Here is a 26,507-nt window from a genome sequence, read left to right as displayed (position 1 = left end):
CTGAAAATGGTTCACATGCAAGCATACCGAGCTCCCGAGCCCCCGAGCCGAATTTTTCCCGAGTGCGTCTCTTTCCAAATGTTTTGACAGTAGTTTAAGCGGTTTGAATTTTCTCATCAACATTTCCGAGAAGCCGAAAGCTAACGACCGTGTGCTCGAATGTTTATCCAACATCTTGAACCCTTACGTTTTATTCAGATTCTATTAACCTTGATCTTGCTTCGCTTTCGCTATTTATCAGAATCACATACGACTGTATGCACGATGATAGTTATACTGAAGCAGGTTGTTTGGGGCATCTCTGCAATTGAGGGTACTACAAACAACGACTGTTATCAAAATATCTTCCAAACCGCTGCTGTAAGTCTCACCTGGAACACAGAAGTAAGGATTCAACCAATCTGTTACTCAAATCTCGTGGGAAAATTCATCCACAGCTACAGTTCCTTTCCTTCGGCTGAGGTGTAAAACTAACTGATTTGTAGATAACTGTACAGCACTTTTACAAACGAGAAATTCGACGAGACGAGAGGCGGGAGACGAATGACGTTCGATTCATCGCTTCGTTTGTTTCCTAGAATTTTAAATATGTAATCGTGAAATTCGCACAATTAAAATAATCACTTGACCATGACAATGGAAATCAAATTTCCTAACTACCACGCGATTACTTGATGAGGTCTTTGCCTTACTTTACGGTTACATTCCTCTGACCCCTGTTTTTATTCAGTGGGTAAATTTGCTTCCTCGCGTTTATCTTGGTTACATCGTTGTCATTTTCATGAATGTCCGAAGATAAGTTAAACCGACAAATTTTCCAAAAATAAGAAACCTGCTCGAGACTCTGAGTCATTGGATTAGAGACAAGCGAAGAACCGGGCGAGTTAAAGTTCCTGATCCCACGGCAGCTTTTTCGCTCATTTTCACCAGCCCTGCCCCCTTCCCACCCATCAAAAATAAATGGCGCATTTTGGTAATAATAAGCTTAACGACTATACAACTTTGTACGAGGTTTAGGAAGAGCTTATAAACGGAGGGACCGGTATCCGAGGGGGTCTATAAACGGAGGGCCCTATGTCCCAGGGGGCTTATGAAAACAATATATCTTCCAAACCGCTGCTGTAAGTCTCACCTGGAACACAGAAGTAAGGATTCAACCAATCTGTTACTCAAATCTCGTGGGAAAATTCATCCACAGCTACAGTTCCTTTCCTTCGGCTGAGGTGTAAAACTAACTGATTTGTAGATAACTGTACAGCACTTTTACAAACGAGAAATTCGACGAGACGAGAGGCGGGAGACGAATGACGTTCGATTCATCGCTTCGTTTGTTTCCTAGAATTTTAAATATGTAATCGTGAAATTCGCACAATTAAAATAATCACTTGACCATGACAATGGAAATCAAATTTCCTAACTACCACGCGATTACTTGATGAGGTCTTTGCCTTACTTTACGGTTACATTCCTCTGACCCCTGTTTTTATTCAGTGGGTAAATTTGCTTCCTCGCGTTTATCTTGGTTACATCGTTGTCATTTTCATGAATGTCCGAAGATAAGTTAAACCGACAAATTTTCCAAAAATAAGAAACCTGCTCGAGACTCTGAGTCATTGGATTAGAGACAAGCGAAGAACCGGGCGAGTTAAAGTTCCTGATCCCACGGCAGCTTTTTCGCTCATTTTCACCAGCCCTGCCCCCTTCCCACCCATCAAAAATAAATGGCGCATTTTGGTAATAATAAGCTTAACGACTATACAACTTTGTACGAGGTTTAGGAAGAGCTTATAAACGGAGGGACCGGTATCCGAGGGGGTCTATAAACGGAGGGCCCTATGTCCCAGGGGGCTTATGAAAACAATAGAAAAAGCGAAAGCAGCTGGGCGCTGATCAAAATACGTTTTGCATTTATTGGTTTTTAATTAAGCTTCAAAACATCAAAATAATTCAAACTCGTTTCAATACATTTAAACCAGAATTTTTTTAAAAAACTAACAAAACGAACAAAACAGCAAGATAACAAAGCTGAAGGTCAGACTACCCCCTTAAAGTTCATGTTTGCTGTCCTGTTGTTAAATATTTTTCTTTAGTATTTCATTATTATTTTTTTTCTTTGTTGAAAGGTAGATGGGCACTTAATCTAGGGGGGGGGAGCTTATAAATGGGAGTTGGGGGCTTATAAGCAGCAGTTTACAATGCTTATATCTTTGCTGTACTTATATACTAACAAAGTGTTAATGTAAAAACTTGGGCTTCCTGTGGTGTGTTAGGCTGTAAGTGGGGTATTGTACATCTTTCTGTTAAAAAATCCAACTGAGGTGAAATGAGCCATAGATATTTTAGTTTATTAGACACTCTTTCCAAAAGCTCGGAAAAGAGAGAGCCACAATAGGATATAACAAATCCTTATCAGCATCACACAGTGCAACTGCCACTTTGACATCTCAGGGACAGAGGATGAGGGCACTGATGCAGAAATATCAAAACTTGCTTATTTCAGATGACAATTAACAAGCAACATCATGAGAATGCACAGGTTCAATAACAAGCCATCAAACTAAGTTAAAACTTGACTTCTTATGATCATATGCCCAGTATTTTTTTCAATGACTGATCTATCTGTGCTTCATGGGTTTAACTGCCCAGCACTTAAACTACTATTTCAGTTTTAAAACATAATCTCACTTTTTAAATGAAATGTACACAGGACACAACATTTTCATATCAAGGGTGACTAAAAAAGAAATCATAAACTGGTTCCCATTTTAGAATAAGCTTTATACTCAGTATGCAGAGTAATTCTCATTTATTTCATATTACCAATAATTTTCTTTTACTTTGTTGATTCCAAACTGATGTTGGCTTTTCCAAGTACCTAAAAAAACAAAACAAATTAAAAAGCTAGTAAAATCATAGCATTCAAAATAAGCATTACATTGTTTTTAAGTTTCCACAAGCCCAAAAAGTCTCCTTACAACATTTTTCATCCCAGACAAAAAGTGAGTGGGTCCCCTGTGGCGTCTTCTGTCTCTGAACTTTGCTGCAACAGGTGTGGTTGTTCTCTCTTTGCAAGTTTCTACACTAAGTTTTTCTTTGCTTGCAACAAAAATACATCATCAAACCATAGGGAAACCTAAGAGAGGTAAAAAAATAAAATACATAATTAATTTTTCATAGATAAGAATCCCTATTTTATTTACAACTTGTCCCATAGGAAAAAAAAAGACCTGGCACACCAGGTTTTCTACTGTTTAAACATAAACTTTCTCTGAACCTTTAACCCCAAATAGTGACAAGCAACTAATTTCTCCTTGCAATATTATCCCTAAATTATCATTATTATCATGAGAATGAATAGAGGACATGATTACTATAACGAAAAAAAGCTCTTGATCATTGAATAAATTCTCCTTGTCAGAACATTAGGAAATACACAGAGAAAAGAATGGAGAATATGCATATATATTGATGTTAGAGTGTAAAGAATTAAAACAGACAATACCAAATGCATGTGTATAAATTAAGGATTCTTTTATATCATTGTGCTTCTATGATTTCCTTGGCTGATAGTGTGCTCCTGCAGGGATTGGCACATGCAAGCACAGGGTGCAGATGGAAAAAGTGTATAATGGCAGAACAATAACATAAGCATCATCTTCCAAATATGATGAATTTCATTCTCTTTTTCTATTGCTCAATTCTATGAATCTAATTTAATCTCACATGTATTTTTAAGGAGAATCCCATGAGCTCAAGTACATTAAATTTTCTTAATTCAAAGTCATGAGTGATGTTTAGAAAGCTTTGGTAACTGCACAAGCCATGGGAGTGCCTTTTGGAAACCTTTCCTAACAAGTAATGAGTAACCATAAATTATGACATGCAAGAGCTGCTTTGTACATTCCTGGTGCACATTTCTCAAAACATTTTTAACCAGTTAGAAAATGCCTTAAGATAATTATATTGTTTGATTTGATCATTCATTAGAATGATCACATCAAGTTTAAATGTTTTTTTTTAAACTATGAAAAAGTTTAACATTGTTTAGTTATCTTAAAAAGCTTTAATTTCAAGCCAGTGTGTAGTATGGAAAACCTGTAACTTAATAACTGACTTAACAAGTTGCTTTTCAAAATAATTCACAATAGACCAATCAGGAATGAAACATTTTGTTTCAGTATATAATGATTATCATTAGATTATTTTAAAGGTAATATTTGAATTTAAGTAAAGAAAGCACATTACAGTCCTATGTCTAGGTGACTTGCTGTAGTCTCTTATTTATCTTGAGTCCTTAATTTTTGCAAATGACTGTTAATTAAAATTGGGGAGAAAATAACAAAAAAGGACAACAACAATTTGACGATGAAAAGTTAAACCCCATCCCTCTCTCACTGTAGGACAGTACCCACTACATGATAAAAGTATGAACCTGATTAATTCTGATTAAAGCTGACTAATTTGAGAGTATAGGAGTTAGCTTGAGAGTACACGTTTAAGTATGTAAGTACTCAAAATTCTTTGCAATTGTTTAATATCATGATGTTATACTTCCCAACTCAAAAACCATTTTTTATTTGACCCTAATTTTTCCCTTTGGCTTCAGCTCAAGGAACATTTGAGAGTCTTGGGAAAAGAAAACTTACTGTTTCCCTCGAAGCCAGTCATAAGTACCTAATATGTTTAAGTTCATTAACAAAGTTTGAACTGAAACAAACTCTGGACAGGAATGGCAAAGAATGCATTGCATTGAAAAACCAAGGCTTCCTTTTTTTATCACCCCACTCTCTGTTGAGAACTTAACCCTGTTCACTTGGCTTTACTAAACTACACTTAAGAAACAATCAGTAAAGTTGTTTGTCTAAGTATTTAATCACTTGGCTCACTTTTGTATTATTCACTCAGTACAACAGATGTGCAAGAGCTACTTTTATCACATGGAAAAGAATGCTTGATTTATTATGGGTTTTATGCTAGTAAATTAGATGTAATTGGTTGTTGCTAGGTGATAATCAGAACAAAAGTCAATCAATTCCTGTAATTAAATTGTGCTTTGTCTCTTGATAGCAAGAATTATTCTAAACATCTGTCACCAAGTACAAGATGTACTACTGTCAAGCAACATGAAGTCTCCACCAACCCTGACAGGTCACTTTTGTGCCCTGCCCCCCCCCCCCCTTGACTATCTTGTTGCGACAATAATTGAGTTTGTGGTTTGAAATCTAACATGGTATCAAAGCTAATTAAACACAGAAAGAAAAGAGAGCCTGGTCAGTCTACCAGGAAACTTACTGCTTGTCTTCTACAGGCTTTAAGAGCTCAAAACTCCTTATCACAGGCATGTTTGGTAATGTTGTCTTTCTGGGACACTGACAGAATCCATAAAGAAGGGCCTGAAAAAATTTAAATAAAAACCATTAAGGAAATAAAATAATTATCTAAAACAACTTGACAAATTTTTGGTGGACCATTAAAACAATCTCAAGCATACTCTCAGAAATATTAAAAACAAACCATGTCAGATTTTCAGTTGAGTGAGTCAACTCTCAGATCTCGGAAGTAAAAAGATCAAGATTTCAGGTAGTTGGTTAAGAGGGGAAAATTTGGGACAGATTTGAACACTATAATGATCTTTTTACTTGTCATACACAGTGCTATTTATAACATTGATTGAGCCTAAAAACAGTCTAATATTTCCAGGCTTTCCATGACCCTGGTCTGTGATTGGCTAAAATACTATAATCAACCAATCAAAGACAAAAATGGCAATTTGGTGTCTTGCATTTTGCAGTGACTAAAGTTGGTTTCTTTCTTTTTCTCTTTTTTTCCCTTCTTTTTCATATTTTAAAATATTAATTACAAAACCACACATTACATTTACAATACATCAGCTACCTTACTTTTACAAAAAATTACTCATGATCAGTAAATTCCATTATAATCCAACAAATACAATTATTTGCTTGTGGGCAATTGGTCTAGGCCCATCACATGACAGAATATCCCCCAGCTAAAACTGGGGGATATGCAAGAATATACCTCAAGTGATATTCCCCAATTTTCAAACCTTACATCTAAAATGGAAAACTCTGTGTTTATAGATTTGATTCAAGATGAAGAGCGTTGCTATAGGAGGAAAATGTTTCTTTTGTTCACAAGATCATTTCAGAGAACACTGACACACCATAAACAGTAGTCGGTTCATTAACATTTTTCTTGTGTGTTGAAAAATATTTGAAGGATAATAAACATAAAAAATAATATCCATTATATACTGAGCCAAAAAAATCAGAATTTCAGGTGACCAAAATTAGACATCTCTTCAAGACAGATTTATAGGGTAATATCTTATCATCAGTATATATCAAGAAGCAGGTATACAGGTGAAGGGGAAAATTATAGAAAGGAACTGCAAGATGTTGGAGACTTGCTCAGCAAATGTTGATAAGCTGAACAAAACAACAGCATCATTAGTTCAAAAAAGATAAATAAAAGAGAAAAAAAGATGCAAATCTGGTGGTTTGTGGGGATCACAGTCCCAGAGGACTGCTCATAAAGGCCAAAAATACTTTTAACAGTCCAAACAAAAACATTCTCTGTAATATACTTCCACACAAAAAAAAAACAACTGAAGAATCAAAGGAAGGTGAACAATTTAAGCAGTTGCTAAAATAAATTACAAATAATAACTTACTTTAGATATAGAAAACAAAATAAAGGAGAACAAAAGACACTAACAAATGTTGTACCAGATCCAGGGAGAAACAGCTGGTTAAAGACACAAGGGAATGATTTAAAGCGAATGAGAAAAATGATAAATAAATCAGAATTAACAAAAATTTACAGTAAAGAACTTATACAAAATAAGTAACTTGAGCAAAAAAAGTAACAGACAAACAAACAAACTGACCATATAGCTTTCTTCACTCTTTTACTTCCAAGATCTGATTGTTAGTTCTCCTCTCTTGCTGTTACATTTTTCCTGGTAAATTAGGGACAAGGATTCAGTGTTAGATCAAGATGACAACTTTGACATGATAAGTCTGAGTATTCTCATTACCTGTTTGCTGGAAAATGTATATTTATTATATGGAGACGTTGCATATTAATCACCTCTGGGAGTTTAAGGGTTAAAAAAACTCTTACAAAATTCTGCAAAGCCTAAAATATGGGAAACTTAGGAAAGAAAAAATTAATCTTATGAATGGCTAAATTTTTTTAATTAAAAAAAAATATATGAAAGTAACAGACTTGAAAACAAAATAGGTTTATAAAAATTCACTGGAAAGAAAAAACTATATGAATTTAAAATAAATTATGTCAATGTGATTTTTGGCAGCAAGAAAGCATTTCATTCATTTCTTAAAAGTTTCCTTCTTTCTTTTAATTAAGTCACATAAGGGGGCAAAATTTCAGAAGAAGACACATATTAAACAGTTAAGTTACTCTCTGTAATCCTAAAGTGCAGCAGCAAACAAATCTTCCCAGAGATCACACCACCATAGTGCTTTAACAGCTGACATGTGACTACTCTTTAGTGTTACTCTTTTCACTCCTTTATCACACTGCGACCATTTAATAAGTTGTCATCAAAAATAAAATATGACTTTGACTAAACTTTTTTTGTTTCATTTCAGTGGTGAACCAAAGAATCCATTCTGCACTTAATTAGTTTAACCACAAGTTGCATTATGCTGAAGGGTAAATTGAAACAAAATAAAGCAAAACAAGAAAAACAATAAATAAAAAAGACCTGAAGATAAATTTGTCCTGAAGAATTCATTTAAAGCAGCAACTACATGTAACTGCTACTTTTCCATGGAGAAAAACATAAGTAAATCCTTAGCACTATGTAAGCTTAATTAGCCATTTAACTCCCAGAAGTGATTGACATGAAACTTCTCCTGATAATATCCTCACATTATCCAGCAAACAGGTAACAAGAATCCTAAAACTTATCAGGGGAAAGTTGTTATGCTGATTTAACAACAAATTCTTACAACTAATTTACAAGATAATGTGTAGCAGCTAGAGGGGAGACTTAACAATCATATCTTGGGGGTTAAAGGGTTATAAAGAAACAAACCAAACTACACGTGTCTTAGATGTCATTTTTTCATTCTAGGTTCAAAATAACATTCCTGTTGAGTAATTTGTCACGATTAAGATTAATACGAGCAATTGCTCAGAAAAAGAAATGTAAGCATAAACTGGAACAATCCCTAGCTACAACCCCTAGCAGCAACGTGTACCGGTATTTGAATAACCCAGTCTTGGACAATCTTGAAGCTGACTTTGTCAAAACGTATACATACTTCAGGGCGTGAAATTGTGCCTAATACAGGCGCCAATGCGACTAAATTTTTCACTTTGGCGACCAAATCCTGAAAGTTAGTCGCCAAATTGGCGACTAGAACGTTTCATTATAACCTTACCAAGAGATATAGAGAATTTGAAAAATTTGCAAAGGTAAATCCGCGGCAAACTTCCTCGTTAAGTTTATTTCCAAAACGTTGCATCTCGATCGATAACTAGACGCCATCTTGGATTTAGATAAGCCTGAACGTTGTATATCATCCATCCTAGTGTCCACTTTGTGGCACGTTAAAGATCTTTTCCCTAACTTAATTTTTGAGGGCCTATCTAGAACGCTGACAGCGTAAAGAAAGATTTTGTTTGTCTTTGAAAATGGCGACCAACTTTTTTTGAATTGGCTACCACTTTGAAGAATTTAGGAGCCAAGTGGCTATCAGAAAAAAAAGTTAATTTCACGCCCTGTACTTGTGCGTAGTGAACACGATGAGTCGACTAAAATCTTACCTCTATTTTGCAATCAGCAAGAGGCTTCGCTAAGCCTGAGATTCTTCTGTAATCTTTTCCCTATGAGCTAATTGCTTCGGGTAAATTTCCATTTTCCTTTGTCCGCCATCTTTAACCGCGCACAATGTATCCTGGAACAAAGCGGAAATGAATTGAGCTACAACCGGAAGTTGGGAATCACTTGTCTTTGTGATACGTGCTAGCTGCGTATCAAACAAACAGACCTTAGAGCCTTCTTAAAAACGCTTACAAAATTCTGCCAAAACCAAAATGTAGGAAACTTAAGGACGAAAAAAATTATGAATGGTTTATTTTTTTAAGTTTTGTCAGCTGTCAATTGGTTGCCAAATTTAGTCTCTTCACAGCAGGATTCTGCCTGTACTGAAGCAAAACCGGAAAAAAAATTGAAACAAGGTTTTGGCAGATGGAAAACCTTTTCTAAAGGCATGGTCCATCGAATAATTGCCACGATTGCAGTAAACTTGGCGTGAAATGCTTGTGTGGCAAAAAACTGGAGCAACTTCAGAATACCCCGCAACTGACACGCCCTCTTTAAATCTACAGGTCCGCGGATGAATAAATATTAAACTAAGTGCTACCGTGGTCCGCAGTGTTTTACTAAAGTGCTACCGCGGTCCGCAGTCCCGTAGTGGATGAATAAGTTATGGGGTAAGTGTATAATTTGAGTGCTACCGCGGTCCGCAGTCCTGTAGTGAACAAAGCAAAAAGCGGTATATTTCGTGAGGTTTATATATAGATAGTATGTAAATTATGTCGACTGCGGGACTGCTACATGTACGCCGACCCGAAGTGAATGAATAAGTATTAAACTAAGTGCTACCAACAAGGTGAACAAAGCAAAAAGCGGTATATTTCGTGAGGTTTATATATAGATAGTATGTAAATTATGTCGACTGCGGGACTGCGGTAGCAGGATTTGAAAGGGCGTGTCAGTTGCGGGGTATTCTGAAGTTTAGCCAAAAAACTTTTCAACCTGACTTCGTTTGCCCGGTTGTTAAATTTATGACCGACTCGTCACAATATCGCGACGCTGATATCTGTTGTCATGGCTAGAAATTGAAGACATCATGGCGGCTAAGCATGCGCATAAAAGACAAAATACGGAGTTTAAATATGGCGGCTGCATAAGGCTTTCTGTGGGAAAATTTTGAAAATCAGACTCAGTAATTTTCTGGAAGCGTGTACTAAAAATGCCCTCGTCTGAAATGTATTAGAAGAGTGTCCAGATCACTCACCTCCGTTCTCAAACTCTTACGATTTCGCTACAATCTGCCCCAGTCGAAGAAACTTTAAACATTTTTGGTGCCCTAAGAGTCTTAAAATGGCTTACGTTGGTCAGCTAAAGCTTCTCCTGCAGCCACAACAAGGGTTGTTTTATCAATTGCCCATGTCTGTTCGATCTCTTCGAAAGCCGACTTTCTAATTGAAGGCTATTTGAAGTCATAAAACGGTGAATCCACGCTGCCGAACGACTTCCAAAAGTCCAAAAAAATTTTTTTCTTATGGGTCTTGTTCCCAGTAGAGACGTTGACTCAAAAACTAAAATTATAAGATCTGAAAACATATCAAAGAACTCTTCGATCGCCATTTTGTAAAAACAGAGTAACCTAGCCTGTTATGGACAATACCGCTACAGGGCAGCTACTGAAGGCTCAAAGATTGACATAGATTGCAGCATTGGCGCGAAAATAATTTGACTTGAAAAACAAAATAGTAAGCTTCTTACTTGGACAAGATTTTAACAGCTTCTCAAGCAATATCTCGGAAAGAAAATAATAAAGAAGTTATCAGCGCTGCAAAATGTCTGATACGCCTCCATTTGATTCATTTTTAAAATGGAAGTTGGGGATTGAAAGTGACAAGGAATATCATCTTAGCTGTGGACGTACCCTACCCTTTGCTGAAATTGTGGCATGATTTTATCAAGACACAGAAAAAGGATAGAAATCACACCTATGGCAATGGCTTTGTAAAAGGTAATTTCCGACATCTTTTGATGTTTGATTTTAGTGGGATGCGCAGACGCAGTAAGGTGAAACGCAGCTCGTGTTGCGTCCGCGACATCAGCCGCTGACTGACCTCGATTTCTAACCATGTTTAAGCCTGTCTCAGTATTGGCCATCTGGGGCAAACTCCGACCTTTTCTTCTATTTCTGGAAATAACGCATCCTTGCTGCAAGCATCTTTGCAACGATCTCAATCATTTTCAATCTATTATCTTTGTACTTAATTCGGCTTCTCGGAGCCATTGTCTTTATACCATACACGTTGTATTCGCAAAAAACCGACATTTGAAAACAACGACTTGAACGCTAGAGGCGACTTCAGTGTTAACCCGGCTACGTTTTATCATTCCTTCGGGATTTTAGTTCTAATAGCCCAATTAAATTTTTGTGCACAGCCTGTGAATCAAATCTATGAAGTAAAATATTGTATCCTTCCTCGTACTAGTTTATAAGAATGAGTTTGCTAGTACCTGTATGGCTTTACACAATGATATTTTCCAGGCTCCAAAATAATCACTTTCCTAATTAACATTTCCCTTAGATCTAATGGCTTGCTCGCCCTGACAGCCCAGCCTCATAAACTAGTCCGCAACAGGTGTGAGAAGCAAATGAATGACAGAAATAAGCGACCCTGTTCCCTTGTACACCCTTCTCAATGCCGTTCGCTTAGTTTAAATGTGGCATTTAAAACATTTTGTATATACTACACATTTTTCTATTTAGCCAGGGTACCTGCATAATTATTTGATAATGGTGTTCATAAGAAAATGGTTGGGTTGAAATAAATCATAATGTTTTGCCAGCAGGTAACTGCATAAATGAAAAAATGTTTAAAAAAAGTGTGCATTCAATGTATATCCTCAGTTGTTGCATCAAGTTGGCCAATTTTAACAAATACTCAAGCCTTTTAAAACCCCTTATGTTAAACTTTTGTCAGAGTGAACCAGTGAAAGTCTTAGTTGATGGTCAAATGAATACTTTTTCAGATCAATAAAATGTATTGTTTTTTTTCATGGTAACCGTGATGTTGCCACAACTCCAGTTTCCAGGACAGAATTTCATAGAAGCTACCATATGAGAATCTCTTTCATGGGTCAATAACAACATCGACTCAACTTTAAAACTAAATATAAAACTTGATTGATCTTTGGATTAGTTTCTGTTATGCACAAAGATATTCTAGCTCTAGCCTGTCTTCATTGAAATCTAACTTTCGCAGCGTAAGAAACAGATGGCAGACAAATTTAGAATTTCAGTGGCTAGGGTTGCCAGGATAGAGGATAGTTGGTTTAAAGACATGTACATTGATATGCAATTACAGCATCGGTCTTTGCAGCCAGAGCTAGAGCAGTTGAAAGAAGAGAATTTAAACATCGACTCGAGTTGAAATGTGACTTTTCTTTCTAATTTTCTACGCTTATCAGAGGAGTTTGACAGTTTAGAGAAAAACCTTTGAAGTAAGTAGTCATAAATGGCGACATCAGGAGAAGGTACAAGAGATGCTAAGTACGATTCTGGCACATTGTTTCACTGACTACTGATCCCGCGTGTAAACCCTTTAATGGACCGGTGATATCTAGATCTTAACTCGAAGTCGTTTAACGTCGTTTCATTCTGTCTAAACCAAAATTAACAAACACCGGCAATAAAATATCATTTCAACCGATACAGGCATCTAGGGAAGAAAACATTCTATATTCTGGACAATCCGTTCAAACAATAAGGAACGTCAACGAAAGTCTTCAGCTGTTTGAAAATACCGCTGACTAGCACGCATGTTGATATGTTGATCACTTTGCAAGTTGTGAGAATATCTTCCTTCCGTTCCACATCTCGTTAACTCTTCGAGAGCCAGTGCATAGGAATTTTTAGAAGTTGAAGGGCTGGAAAATAAACTGACTGGAACTCCGCTTTTAGGGTTGGCTATATAAATCTATATTATATTTGACAGGGACCACTCGTCGAAGCAGGGGTGAACTTGTTGTTGAACTTTCAATGGGGCGAAACCTCTATAAACCACAAATAATCATGGGAGTTGAGCCTGAGAAAGAGACATTTTGTATTTGATTTTTGCTGAACTTTCACACTTTTTAAGAACAAAAAGGTAGCTCAGCATCTACAAATTTTATAATCTAAGGCCGTTACACGTTTTATACTTATCCACCACACTGAGACAAGGGGAATCTCACTCTGTACAAAATTACGCTGTTAATTCAAGCTAACCACAAACGATTAATTCAACTCAAATAGTGTCTAGCATCTAATTTTTCCTTACAGTGTCAACCTAAATCAAAAATTAAGAACACGAGAATATAGTAACTGATCACTAACTTAAGAAGCTCTTAACTGTTAAACCAATTCTCTTTGTCTGTTCCTTTGGAAATGCACAGAGAACAGTAAGGAGAAAATGCATTCTAATGTCAAGCTCTGAAGTATGAGATGAGATGCTTGAGGGTAGTAATGTACTTCACTTGCTCTGGACGATAGAGCTAAACAAAAAATACTACGTCACAGTTATATGGACGACAGAGCTAAATAACGAAATGCTACATCAGTTATACGGTCAATAACACGGGCTCAAGCGCTCGAAATTTTACGGCGAAAAATAGAGCTGGCATTTAAAACCAAGGCATTTTGTTGTCGTTGAAGGCATTTTCCTATTTCCAATGTTTTTAAGAAGAAAATTAAATTTTGAAAATATCTAGGGGGTGTACAAAGTTTTTTTAAGTTATTCTGGAAGTTTTTCTGTAAGAAAAAGCAGCAAGGAAAAAACGGCTAGAATCTATAGCATAGCACATCGAACGTGCAAACGACTCAAAACTCGTTTTCCGCGCCAAAGCGTAGCGCATGCGCATACGTTATTTGGCTCTTCGTTGTTCTGGACGTCTGATTGAATTCGGACCTTAGTATTCTTTAGCTAGTGGCTCTTGAGTGCAAAAATACGAGTAAATATGTTTTTTTTAGAGATAATCTTTCTCCTATCTTGAATCGCAAGGAAAACGAACGACTTACTGAGCGCGAATGCTCGACACAGACGCTCTTTAGAGTACTCACAAAGATATTTGACGTAATAAAGAAACGACTAAGTCTCTATAGTATATATGACTAAGGAGAGGCATTTCCTGCAATCTTATCGCAACAATACTGCTCTGCTAGATCTTTACATTCCACCAATTCATGACACAAGGTATCGTACAAAACTTTGTAAGTGGCTTCGGAGCCTACTTTTTGTTTCCAAGCTATTAACATTTTATAAGCCTTCTCTGCCAGCTCCTCATTGGCTTGATCAAGGTCATCTATTACAGCTTCGTTGAATCCCAGGCGTCTACCTAATGTCTTCCATTTTCCTGCAAGTTCCCTGGCAAGATATTGCAACTTCTCATATGATGGTTTACCATCTTTAACCAAGTAGATATCTGAGGATAACAACGGAGGGAGAATAAAATTAAAAATTAAAAAAGGGATGCTTCAAGGCTTTGGCGAATAGCGAACAGTTGTGGCGAAAGGCGACTTCTCATGTTTTGGCATCATTCAATACCGAATCGTCTGCCCTAGAGATTGTCAAGCTTGAGCGAGGGGACATTTGCAGCGGCAGGGAACCATTTTCCCAACCCATACAAAAACCAAAAAAAAAAAAACGCTTAGAAAGTTTTCCAGACTCATTATCTATTTCTGACCTCTTATTTTGCGTATGGTCCAACAAGCATCTTGAAAATGGAGGTCATTGACGTCTCCTAGCTATAGTCTCCAGCCGTTAATGCTAGAGTAGGTTATAGTTGTTCAAGATACACGGGTGTTGGATTGAGCCCACCCAGTTTTAATTCATTATTTTTTATTCTCTTATATAAGTGGGTAAAGAGGATTTCTAATAAATATAATGTCAGTCTTTCTGCATAAACAAATTTTACCATAAATAAACGCGTAACAACATGCAGACTTGAAAAAAATACAATTAAAAAGGAAAATCCATCGCGCATTTTCAATCTCGGTACCACCTGCAGATTGGCGTATCCTTTTCCTAGGAGCTGCAACAGGGCTGCATGACGATGATTCTGAATTTGGACGCTTTACAACTGAATGTTTCACACTTTGGGAGGAAATACCTGCATAATAATGGGGTTAATGAGATGGCTGGGTTGAGAACTAATGCAAGTCTTGTGGCACATATGGTTCGGAAACTTTGATGTGGTGATCCTGGACTGTGATCATCCGGGTAAGAACCAGCGTTCACAAATTAAAGTAGTAAGTTTTGACGATTTCTCCCATAAGTAACAATGAGCATTGACAAATTTGACGAAGGGGGTCATTGTATGGAAACATATTCGATTCAAGATTTCATTCGAAAAGCAATAAGGCCATCATTTTAACGATATAGCCGACGGAATAATTTTTTGGAGAATTACACTTCTCTATATCTTTCCCAAGCTATTTGGTGCTTTATTCGTTTTCAGTATCAAATTCCCTGCAAGGAGGGACGCACGCACCGTGGTCTGCATTGAGTTTACTGATATATAACAGAGACAATAAGCCATCACTGTTGAGCGTAAGGGGGGCACGGCCCGATTTATTGACACATGAAGTAAGGTAGGTTATTATGACTTTCCGTTGAGAACACGTGCTTTGTCACTAAATGCTACATTTTCAAAACTCATAGAGCCTATGTTTCTGAATTTACATATTTTAGAACAAGATGACTGGTCCTAAGTAAATTTTATTTATTCGAACAACATATTTTAGAACATGATGACTGGTCTAGTAAATTGTATTTATTCGAACAACAACGAAACCTACAACAAAAACAACATCTTACCACTTCCTTCTTCAAAGTCAGAGGTGACAGGAAAAGAAACCTAAATGGAGGAGGAAAAATTTAAAATATTACGGGTGAGTATGAGGTGAATAGAAATGAGGAAATTACTAATTAATAGGAAAAAGAATAATTAAGAAAAAAGGCCGAGGCATAGAAAGCGACTTTAAAGCAACTAAAAAATAAAAGTAATACACAAAATCAAAAATTTGCAAGGCCCTGCATGTTCATTTACTGTTTCCTGTGGGCAGGATATTTCTTTACCTATTCGACATTCTTCAGTGTTTTTTTCTAGTGATTCGTCCTTAATAAGTTTTGTGCCGCCTTAAATGACCTCATTATCTTACTCGGAAAAAGGTTTACAGCTCCAAGGAGAAGGAAACCTAGAAATAAAGAACTTGCTAAAATGGCTTCTTTTCATCTTAGTAAGTGGTCTGACAACAGGAAATGCACTTTGGAAGTAAGGTAAAATATTTTTGTTGAGAATTTGACTGTATTTTTACTTCCTAAGAGCGGTCGTAATTTTTCCCATACAAACTAAAATTTTCGCCATGACTCTTATTTCGCAAGATGATCATCTCACAACTGGAGCTTGGGCTGCCTGTGGTTAAAGCATTGCTAATCCTTTTAATTCATTGTCATCTAATATAATAAGGTTGGCATCAGTACTATATTAGCTCTGGGCTAAAAGTGCATTTAATTAGCAAATCCACAAACCGCAAGATGTCACTTACTTGAGACGCTAACACCATGATAATGTTGCACAAAAGTTCCTGATTTTGGTCGCAAAACTTCACTACTGGAACACTCTCACTTCTTAGGCAAACTTCACCAGCTGTGTAATAAACTTCGTTTTCGTGGAATCTATTAAAAAAGAAATGAATTTAAATGAGGTAAACCCAACGTACACCAGTCGAGTCTTCGTCTAGAATAGCACACGTTTTGAAATATTTTCTTACAATCGAAAATGACAGCAAATTTGACGAGAGACCTACTGAATATTTAAAATCGAGCATTTGAAGGCAATTAAGTCCAAAAAAAACCAACATGTATACCTCTATGGCTCTATTGATTGATAAGAAAACTAGAAAAGCCATGGCGAAAAATGGTTAACTGACATTTGAACAATGTACAATTTTACAATGAAATGAATAAATCATTTCTATGTAAAACTAGCATGAACGTATTTAGAAGTATTCAATTGATGGGCCAAAAATAAATTATATTATATTATACCTCACAAATTGTAAGGCATTTTTCTGGTCTATGCCCTGAGGTATGATTGCCTTGGAAAGAGACACCAAAATTTTCTCCTCTCCATAGACTGGTTTAGAAGAGCTGCCTTCGTCTTTGTAGGGCACGACACACTCTGATATTTGCCGTTTTACATCATAATACAGTCTTTGAGGGTAGCAAAAAAGTTTGAGTCCAAAATGATCACGAACACCGGTCTCACACAAGCACGTAAAAAATCGGGCATGCTGAGGCCTAGACCTACTGCAAAGTTTCCTTAAAAACTCTGTGAGGCCTGAAGCAGATTGTAAAAGTGATCTGATCAACTTGATTGGACGGAATCTGCCAAAAAAGAAAAGTAAAACCAAATACAGCTCAAGCAACCCAACGGAAATGATTATTAGCCATGGCACACTAATCTTGAGTCTACGTACTCGAGTAATCATTTTATTTATTGAATCTATCTTGAACTAAAATAAATACATGCATGTATGACTGTACACTAAAATACTGTTAAATTTCCTCTACGTCTTGCGTATTTTTTTTAAATAAAGCCGACAATAAATACTTACCCAGAGAAATGCCTAACTTTGAATTGCGCTTTCCCATTTAGAAGACGCGGCGGTTCATCCAATTGATCTGTAATGTCTTTCCAGTCATGTGGTTCAACTAGAGACTCACAGTGTAATATCCTCAGTTCACCAGGACATAACTCTGCTGGCTCTTGTTTTCCTCTACGGAGGGTAAGAGGAATCCTTATTGTTACAGGCGCGATGAGAGTAACATTTTGAGAGCTTGAAATGTAAAGAACTGGACCGACAAGTCCTCCCTCTCCTTTTAGCTCACTGCTTGGGAATTCTTGTACCTGGATTTAAAAGCAAAACAAGTTATGTTGGACATATTCAACTACTCCCAGCATAAAGTTCATTTGCTTTACATTGTGAAAAGTGAATTTCAGGATGAAATTTCAAAACTACCTAAAACTATAGTACACAATGTAAATGTCCTCTCAAAGTTTTATATAGCAATATAAGCATTGTTATGAAAAAATGTATATATTGGACTTACCATAAAAAGTCTGATTGGTCAGGAGCACACAATCAATATACAATTAAGTGTGAAGTTAGCATTATAATAACCCGATATCTGCAGCAGATATTGCAGGTATCATGTCGATTTCAACCTCTGCCTAGTTTCCAAGCCCTGACTGTCTGTGAAGTATTCTTAAACTTTTGTAACTTTAGAGAGAAGTGTCTTCCTTTGCAGTTTGTTTAAAAGATGTATGATAAAACAATAATTTAATTTAGTTTTTGCATGATATCATAACTCATCAAACCCTATGTCTGTGTTATCTTTGGCTCCCACGGATAACTCAGACCTTGGTTTTGCTAATTCATCATGATATCATTCTTAACTTCATCCACTAACTGCATTAATTGCAAACTAATACAAAGCACAAAACCAATTTACCTGACAGGAATGATTTCAATTTGACATTTATGTCTAAGCAAAACAAAAACAAATGTTCTGTTTGTTGCTTAGAATGAGTTCTCCAAAACCTAGTTTTTAAAAAGGGAATTGCCAGGATCCATGACTACATTTGGGGACAGTAATACCACAAATAATTTGAAGTTACCAAAACTAGTGATTAGAACATTACTACATGTATCTTCACAAACATGAAAGCACATGCACAACTGTCCTGTATTTACCTTAAAGTTGTTAATTTATATCTCTCTTTCCATCAATATTGCCACCAAGTTCATGGAATGTATGGCAAGTAACTGAGGGTATAGGCTATACTCTTGTAACACCTTTGTGTTATATATCTCCTTGCTTTAGACAATCCCCTCACGCCAATCTTACAACTTTCAAAACTGGAAAATGAAAAACTTGCAGAACTCATGCATGTATAGAATTTTAAAGTTCCATGTACCTTGATTGTGACACAGAAATCTTGATTGACAGGCACACAACTCTGAGGAATTTGGACACTGACATCAGGAAATTCAGGCACAATACAGGTCAATTCCGGACCTACTGCAGTACCTCTTGAAAAGGTGAAAGACTTAGGACGCCAGATTGCAGCAAATGAAGAAACTGCTGATTTTGTACAAACGGCTTGTGCAAATGGGAAAAGCCACTGGGGAACTGTTGAAGTTCCTGCGTGAAAATAAAAATAATGGTTGAAATTGCTTCCTTCAGCCGTGTTTTGAAGTCTTCAAGTCTTTAATTCTTTTGCTTCAAAGAATTAATTCTGCAACAACATGGTGATTAAGATAAATTTATATTAAAATGATTAAAATGCATTGTAGACTTCTTGTAATATCTATGCCATAATTACGCGTACTTCTTGGATGCAACTACAGGTAAAATAAAAAAAATAAAAACTCTGTTGGATTTTTAATGCTCATGAAGTGGCAAGAAGTGTATTTGGACATTATGAGTGTAGCTCGGAGGTCATGCATTGCAGAGATCAACATCAGTATCTGAATCCGTACACACCTACTCCTCCCCTAAGCCAATAATAGTCAACTGCTAAGTTTAGGTTACAAGCTCGGGTTAATTTTGGGTTAGGAGAGGGGAGGTGCACAATTGCTCAGATACTGACATTGGTACCAGTGAAAAAGGGAGCCTGAGAATATAATTCAATAAGTTATTCACACTTGCATTTCATAACAACATAATGGTACCTGATCCATGCCAAGTATTCTCTGTCTTCAATTCCTTCCATTCATTGTTCTCTTGGTCAATCAGTTGCTTGATAACCACCTCATACCCCTCCAAATTTGGGGCACTGTGCAACAAAGCTACTGTAAATCTTGTTCCTTCAACACTTTCCTTGTACTCCAGATCTGGTGGGCCATCATGAGATAGTTCAATAACACTGCTAACCAATATCTCATCATTAGCAATGGGTGGGGAGAGGATTCTGGGGTTCCACAGTAAGCATCTACATGTAAATGGCAAGGGATGTTGGATAGCCTCACTGCAAAGTTGGATAGAGGCACCCGCTTCCCTTATGTGCCATGTGTCTTCCTTACCTCCGATTTTTCCTCTGAAATACAAAGGAAAATTAATCACCCAGCATTTTCAGAGCATTTTTGTGCAAGTGGAGTAAGCAATGACAAGGGTATTAAAATTGCAAGTAAGAAACTTGCTCAGATAATTACACTTAACCTCAAAACTAAATCTAATAACTGTTCTAGACCTTTTTGGTTAATTTTTTTTCAATCAGTTATTAAAGTTATTACTTTTTGCAACCCGCGAAACAGGCCATGTGAGCATAACACGTCACGCAATACATCACGCTGGGTTTGTCCAGTTGATTTTGATGATTGCAAGGCAATGTTGAGTTTGTCGCTCAAAACAGTTGTGCTTTGTGGTCCATAACAGCGTAAAATCATTAATTATGGAAACAAATTTGCAGAAAGGAGGGCTAGTTAAATGCGTAACTATAAGAATTCTTTCAGAGTGTGCGCGTGTTGTTTTGTAAATAACACTGTAACGTATTTTAACTTGCTTGTGTGTCCTTTTAATAGGCCTTAGGTAAGAAGAGAGGTTCATCGGTATATTTCATAACATATGATCTCGTGGTAATTCTGAAAAACACAAACAGTTCCATCGTATTGACGTCATCTAATCCATTCATGATACATATGCAGCGGAAAAGCATCGATCTCTCTCCAGAATGGATCTTTTTTGGACCTTGAAACAACCTTCGGCCATAAATTTCCTTACAACAACTTGCAATGTTTGCCCCGTGGCGATTCCAGAAATCATTGCGCAAACGCAAGCGACTCATTCATTTCCACTTACTCGTGTATCTTTATCCTATCTGGATCTTGTTCCTGCTCACTTTTTAACTCTTCGTCATCTTCTTCTTGAATTGCTAGTTGTTGCACTTGCTGACTAGCCTCTGGAATCTCTTCGCTACCATCGGAACTATCGTGATCATCATCATCATCATCGGAAGGAATGTCAACTTCGTTGTCACCGTCATCGTTCTCATTGAACAGCTGTTCAACTTCTAAAATAACAAACTTTTTTTACTTGAAAAGGATTCACCAGTGAAAAGCAAATCCTGCATTTTTCAAAACAATTACAATAAAGCATCGTTCGCCTACGCCCCTAGGAAAGACGAACCTTACCAAACATCAACCATGCTCATAAATAACGAAAGACACCCGCGTTCTCTCGGACATATTAGTAAAAAGAAAGCCTGCAACTATGCTTATATAAAAAATCATTTTTAACCACGTTTTTTATAAGTGTAATTGCGGGCGTTTTTAACTATTGTCTTCAAGAGAACGCCTTTGTCTTTCGTTATTTAATATATGCGCGACTTATGGTCAAAGTATTCCCTCATCAAATACCTTTTGCTCCATGAGAAAGGAATCCTTTCACGGTTCCCATCAAAGTTCCGCTCTGTTTGGCTCCCTGAGTGAGCATTTAAACGGAAAAAAGTTCAGAGAATCGCCATTAATCCGAATCTAAGTAGCGTAAATGGGCTAATAAAAAGCAAAATGTGTTGAGCCACCAAGGATAATGTAGCATGCTTGGACAATGTAAGGATAACACTTTTGGTAAGTCTAAGATGCATTTGTTCCACAAGGAGACTAGCTGGGTAGATTTCGCGAGATTGCTCGGTTCAACCAATTAGAGAGTGAAAAACTAATGAAAGTTAGCGATTGTACTATTATGTATACTAATTTAAAACCCTTAAGAACTTCGTAATAGACCTCGCTCACATTAGAGTCTCTGTGCCTCAGTGGTAGAGCACCGGGGCGCGAAATCCGAAGGTTTGAGGTTCGATTCCTCATGAGGAATTTTTTCTTTGTTCCACGCTCGTGACAAGACGGAAAACATCTTTCTCTTAACTAGACCCCATTCAAGTTGATGTCAGCCATTAATAGGTTAAAGAGCTTTGTCATACCTTTAACAAACTCTCATACTTCTGTCTCTTCCTCTCTTTCCTCTGTGATGTAGCCATTTCTACAAGGTTGGTGAGAATGTCGATTCTGTCGTGCTCTGACATTCCTTCCTTCTTTCTTTTCCATTTCTCTTCATAAAATCGAAAGGCTTCGTTACTGTACTTTTCGCCCTTACTTTTCTCGGAAAGCTGTGCACAGAGCTCACAGAGAGTTTGCAGAATTTCCTCTCTCTTGGTGTCTGGTAACTTTCTCGTGTCCGGTGAATTCCAAGCGCCTTCATAAAACCATAGAGCTTCTTTTTGGTATCTCTCCTGTGTTTGACGGTCGCCAAATTCACCAAGCCCTTTTTTTACTGAATCAATAATTCTCTTGTTGGCGAGTGAAAATTCAAACCCTTCGAAGGCTCTTTCTTCGTCCCAGTGACGAAGAAAAAAGTCGAATGCTTCTTGTCGAAACTGATCTTTCCTCTCTCCTTTGCGAAGAATCGCTTCGTACCTCTCAACGATGCTGACCATGACCTCGCTGTGGTTTCCTTGGCCTAGAGACTTCTCAATCTCCCATGCTTCCTCATAAAACTTTTTCGCTTCGTCAGAGTCCTCCAAGTCTCGACAAATCTCCGCAATTTGGAAAGCACTTCGAGCAGTGTCAGGGTGCCTTCCCAAAATGACCTTCCGGATCTCGTAAGCGTTCTTTGCAGGTTGGTAAGCGTCTTTAAAGTTTTGCAACCAACAGTACGCGTTAGCAATGTTTCGATTGAATAGAGCAGTGTTCAGCATGCCCGGGATTTTTAGCTCCTTAGCGAGCTCTATGGCCTCTTTGTAGAATTCGATTGCCTTTTCAAATTGTTTCTTTCCTTCATAAACCGTCCCGATCTGTCCTTTGAAGAGGGGCATGTCAAAATGTTTCATTGAGCCAGAAAGCTGTTGTCTCATATCGTATGCTCTCATGTAGTACTTTATGGCCTCGTCATGTTCTCCTAGCTTGTTGTGGCAGTTTCCAATGGCGTTTAAGCACCTTGAAGTGCTTGTGTGGCTGTGAAGTACACTTTCCATTATCTTCAGCGCCTTGTGCAAAATCCTCAGTGATTTGGCCATATTCCCAGCTCTGTAATAAACTTCACCCTTAGAGAACAGGTAGGAACTCTTGGTCAACCTAAAGGATTCTTTGCTCTTAATTTCCTTCTGCACTTTGCTAAGTAACTCTTTCGCTCTCCTCGCGACTGTCAATGCTCTCTGCCATCCCTCAAGTTTAAGAACCATCAATGTTTCGTGGCATTTTAGTTCTGCTCGAAGCAAGGAACCTAAAAAGACAAGGAAAACAAGTTTTCTCTCCCTCTTAGTTTTATGCACATTCTTAACCAGAGAGCGTTTTTATCTCTTCTTAGAAGGTCAATGAGAGTTAACTTCAGGAATGTTTAGAGAAAGTTTGGGTAGGGACGCATCTGCATCTTCAAACCCTGAACCAATTCAGGAAGTTACCCTCTACGAGATTAAAAAAAAAGATGCGTATATTGCGACAAACGACCTTGTTGGGCCTGGTCAACAAAACTGAGAAAAAGTATACCGACTCTTAGTGCAAATACCCTGTATAACTTCATCGCGAAAGATCTTTGGGCGTTTGAACAGATTCGAACAAAATAATAAGGCGGTAAGCTCCTTACCGGAAGGGTCAGATTACACTCAATAGCTTTGATTGTGTGATCTGATCGCCTGGGTGAGTGAAGTCCTGAGAAGGACTGTTGTCGGAAGTGGTGACTGAAGTTTCGACAACCTGAGCTAAAGTAACCACCAGAGTCAAGTAAACTGTCATTGTCAGTCGAATTTAGTTAATTTTGTTTTGTTAGTTTTTCCATCGAGTCGATGGCTAAGTTATACTACCGAAGTATCCAGAAAAACTCCCTACGTAAACTAAGACTTTTTTCTAGTAAGTAATAAAACTCTACCTTCCTTTCCATCTTCCTTGACCTTTTCGGCCCAGCAATTAAAAATTTTCTTCCTTGCTTTTACGTCAAGCATGGCCTCGAAGAGATAAAAGATCATAACACTTCCACGATGCTCTTTTGGGATAAGAAGATGGTCTGACTTGAAAGAAATATCCAAAGTAAGTTCAAAGTTTGGTTTGTCAAGATCAAAATTATCGAAGGCATTCATGTAGTCTTTGTCCAAAAGCTTGGAAATGTCTACCATTTTGGACATGAAATATTTACAAAACCTGGCTTTTGCCTTCTCGTAAACTTTGACGAACTTCTTTTGGTTACTACCGATGCTTCTCAGAAATGTTCGCACCAAAGGGTGGATGTCATATGTGAGTTCTTTCACGTCAGGGTCTACCGTTAGCACTTCACTATTCCTGAGACCTTCTAGTTGTATAACAGCTTCTGACGAGTCCACTTCAAGGACTTCGGCTGCTGCCTCGACAGAGACAGAGCGACAGAACAGTGACATCGAAATGGCAGAATCTTTTAACTGTTTACTTGGCAAGAAGAAAAACATTTTTCTCAAACAGCTTTCTTGCTCTTTATCAATGCCTTCCTTTTCAGAGTCGAATACGTCTCTCTCTCCACTCTCCTCTGCTGGTGGTATTCCCGATTCTTGTGGCTTGGCTGTTAGTGGCTGCTCAATCATTTCCAGAATCCTGGTGTCATCTGCTATTTGTTGCCTCAATATTGCTGCCATTCCTTTTATGATAAGGGGATTCCCTTGGCATATCTGCAGTAGTTTCTCTATCTGATCCTCTCGAACGCTGCCAATTCTCTGACTTTGGAATAGAGCACTTGATGAAGCTTTCTCTAAGGCCATAACTTCGTAATTGTCAACGTTGGCCAACTTTGCGTGACGAAATGTTGATCTTGATGTCAACAAAATCTTCAATTTCGATTTCCCCGGATAATCCTTTGGACCTAGAAGTTCTTGCAGAAACGTCACAAAATTGGCATTAATGGAGGTAGAAGCTTCTTCATCTCCTCCTGCAAATTTATCGACGTTATCAAGGAGCAGCAAAATGTCACTGTGTTGCTCTGCCTGCCTTAACTGTTGCATTAATTCAACTACTGGATTTGCTTCGAAGCTTATGATCGTTTTGTCTGGTGCTAAAGCGTTTAAAACGTGAAAATGAACGTCTTCCATCTCTGTGATGTCTCTAAAATCAGCCTTGAATTTCCTCCCTGGCCACTTCGAAATGGTTTTTTATTTACGTCACCCAGGAATTTACCTTTGGTGACCGATCTCAGTTGTTATCATACAAAGCAGTTCAGTTGAGAAGCCGTTGTTTTAAACTTTTCTGAACGATTGAGTAGGAAAGTAGCTATGTTTATCACTAAGTAAAAGAGCACCTTTAATTAAAATAATTGATTTGATTTGCAGTACTTAAAGCATGAAACCACTTATAATTAAACGCCCTTTGATAAGCTATCAATACGTCTTTCGCATCCTCCGTTCCATTAACACGAATTTTAATCTTAACAAAGCTGCTCTTCGGCTGTATTTCTGAAAGCGATTTCGCCAGCAGTCACAACTTGACGACTGGTCTGCCGTTCAGCAAAGCGAATGCCGAGAGAGTCGGGGTTAGGAACCAATCTTTCGCGGCTCGTTCCACTCTGTAAGCGGGAGACCTGTCCTGAGGCTATTAGTTGTTCAGTTGAGTTTGATCTCATGTAAAGTTTCTGTGAATGATAAAGCAAAAATTCGGCAAAATGAGACGTTATACTGGGCACTAAAATGACAGAAATGGTGTTTTACTAGGAACCGTTAATTTGACGGGAAGTTTACAACGTATTTTGTGTTACGTGCCTCTGATTTTGTTTATCGTTTCGAAGGCGAGCTACTTACATGCACCCCTTGCAGGATTGGGTTACGGCAAGGAATGTCAAAACAAATCGTATTTTTTTGCAGTTCGTTTCCTCGGGATTTTTTTCTTTGTTTTTGTATTTATTTACTTGTTTGTTTGTCTTAGCGCATTAAATTTTTTTAATATTTGTTGAGACCAACATTTACTGCCGCTTTTTAGATCAGTGGCGTATCCAGTGCAGTTCATTCTGTTCTACAGAACAAAAAACGATAGAGAAAACTAAAAACTGCACGTCCAAGAAGCGAAACAGTCGGTCGCGGATGAGAAATCAAGAGAGAAAAAGAAAAAGAGAAAGGAACCAGAACATTATGCACAGTTACCTTGTGAATTCGAAGAAATTTATTTTTTCTCGAAGGAAATGAATTGGCCCGCCTCTGCTTGGTAGTTGTTAATGAAACTCTGCGTGCAAAAATAAAATTTAAGCTTTAAATCTAGATGCTTAAAAAAGCATGCGTAACTCATATTAGAGAAATTTTTTTCTTTAGCTCACTTTTGCGTTACAATTGATCAATAGAGTGTGAACTATCGTTAATGAACTGGCCCGCCTCTGTTAACTAATTAGCATTATAACAATTAAACGTGAGTGCCAAAATCAAATAAAAGCTTTACATTTACATGCCTAAAAAACGCGTGCTTAACTCAGATTAAAGAAATGTTTTTACGAAGTCGAAACTTTTTCTCTCAAAGTATTTATTTAGTTCACGTTTTCGTTACATCGGATGACTAATAGAGTGTGAACTGTCGTTAATTGGGAAAAAAAAAATTGCGGTTCATCTTGTACGCCATTTCTTTTTGCCGCTCGAATTGGATGGACAAAATGTTAGGGGGGTTGGAATTAAA

At 37.4% G+C, this 26,507-nt stretch overlaps 2 protein-coding genes and 1 long non-coding RNA gene across 3 annotated transcripts in view; all 3 read right to left on the bottom strand.

Annotated features, from left to right (window-relative positions):
* LOC131769437 (tetratricopeptide repeat protein 28-like) overlaps positions 1-566 on the bottom strand; it is a 65,332-nt gene extending 64,766 nt beyond the window's left edge. The window contains exon 1 of the mRNA XM_066166371.1: positions 372-566. The gene's annotated coding sequence lies outside the window, so the exon portion shown is untranslated. The remainder of the gene's footprint in view (positions 1-371) is intronic.
* A 1,320-nt stretch (positions 567-1,886) lies between these two features.
* Positions 1,887-10,434, bottom strand: LOC136281245 (uncharacterized). The gene is made up of 6 exons (XR_010717616.1): positions 10,077-10,434; positions 8,821-8,951; positions 6,911-6,982; positions 5,293-5,393; positions 2,976-3,133; positions 1,887-2,875 (listed from the first exon to the last, which is right to left on the bottom strand). It is a non-coding gene; the product is annotated as an uncharacterized lncRNA (long non-coding RNA).
* Positions 10,435-12,895: 2,461 nt separating this feature from the next.
* On the bottom strand, positions 12,896-24,983 carry LOC131799799 (uncharacterized). Its single transcript, XM_066167569.1, has 12 exons — positions 23,764-24,983; positions 21,824-23,121; positions 21,264-21,327; positions 20,707-20,917; positions 19,581-19,945; positions 18,824-19,050; positions 17,460-17,752; positions 16,891-17,229; positions 16,389-16,518; positions 15,658-15,697; positions 14,843-14,950; positions 12,896-14,263 (listed from the first exon to the last, which is right to left on the bottom strand). Exons 1-12 carry the CDS (start codon positions 24,944-24,946, stop codon positions 13,953-13,955), a joined length of 4,569 nt encoding a protein of 1,522 aa, XP_066023666.1. The 5' UTR covers positions 24,947-24,983; the 3' UTR covers positions 12,896-13,952.
* Positions 24,984-26,507: the final 1,524 nt, after the last annotated feature.

Source organism: Pocillopora verrucosa, chromosome 5 (genome assembly GCF_036669915.1).
Source record: "Pocillopora verrucosa isolate sample1 chromosome 5, ASM3666991v2, whole genome shotgun sequence".
NCBI classification, from domain to species: Eukaryota; Metazoa; Cnidaria; class Anthozoa; order Scleractinia; family Pocilloporidae; genus Pocillopora; species Pocillopora verrucosa.
Note: the sequence above shows the minus strand (reverse complement) of the source record. Positions and strands in the feature narration are given on the sequence as shown.

Coding starts and splice junctions, on each gene's coding strand:
- LOC131799799 (XM_066167569.1), bottom strand. CDS start 24,946: ATGGAAGACGTTCATTTTCACGTTTTAAACGCTTTAGCACCAGACAAA. Junction 23,122..23,763: donor CAAGGAAGATGGAAAGGAAG/GTAGAGTTTTAT, acceptor TTGTCTTTTTAG/GTTCCTTGCTTCGAGCAGAA. Junction 17,753..18,823: donor ATTTCTGTGTCACAATCAAG/GTACATGGAACT, acceptor TTTTAAATCCAG/GTACAAGAATTCCCAAGCAG.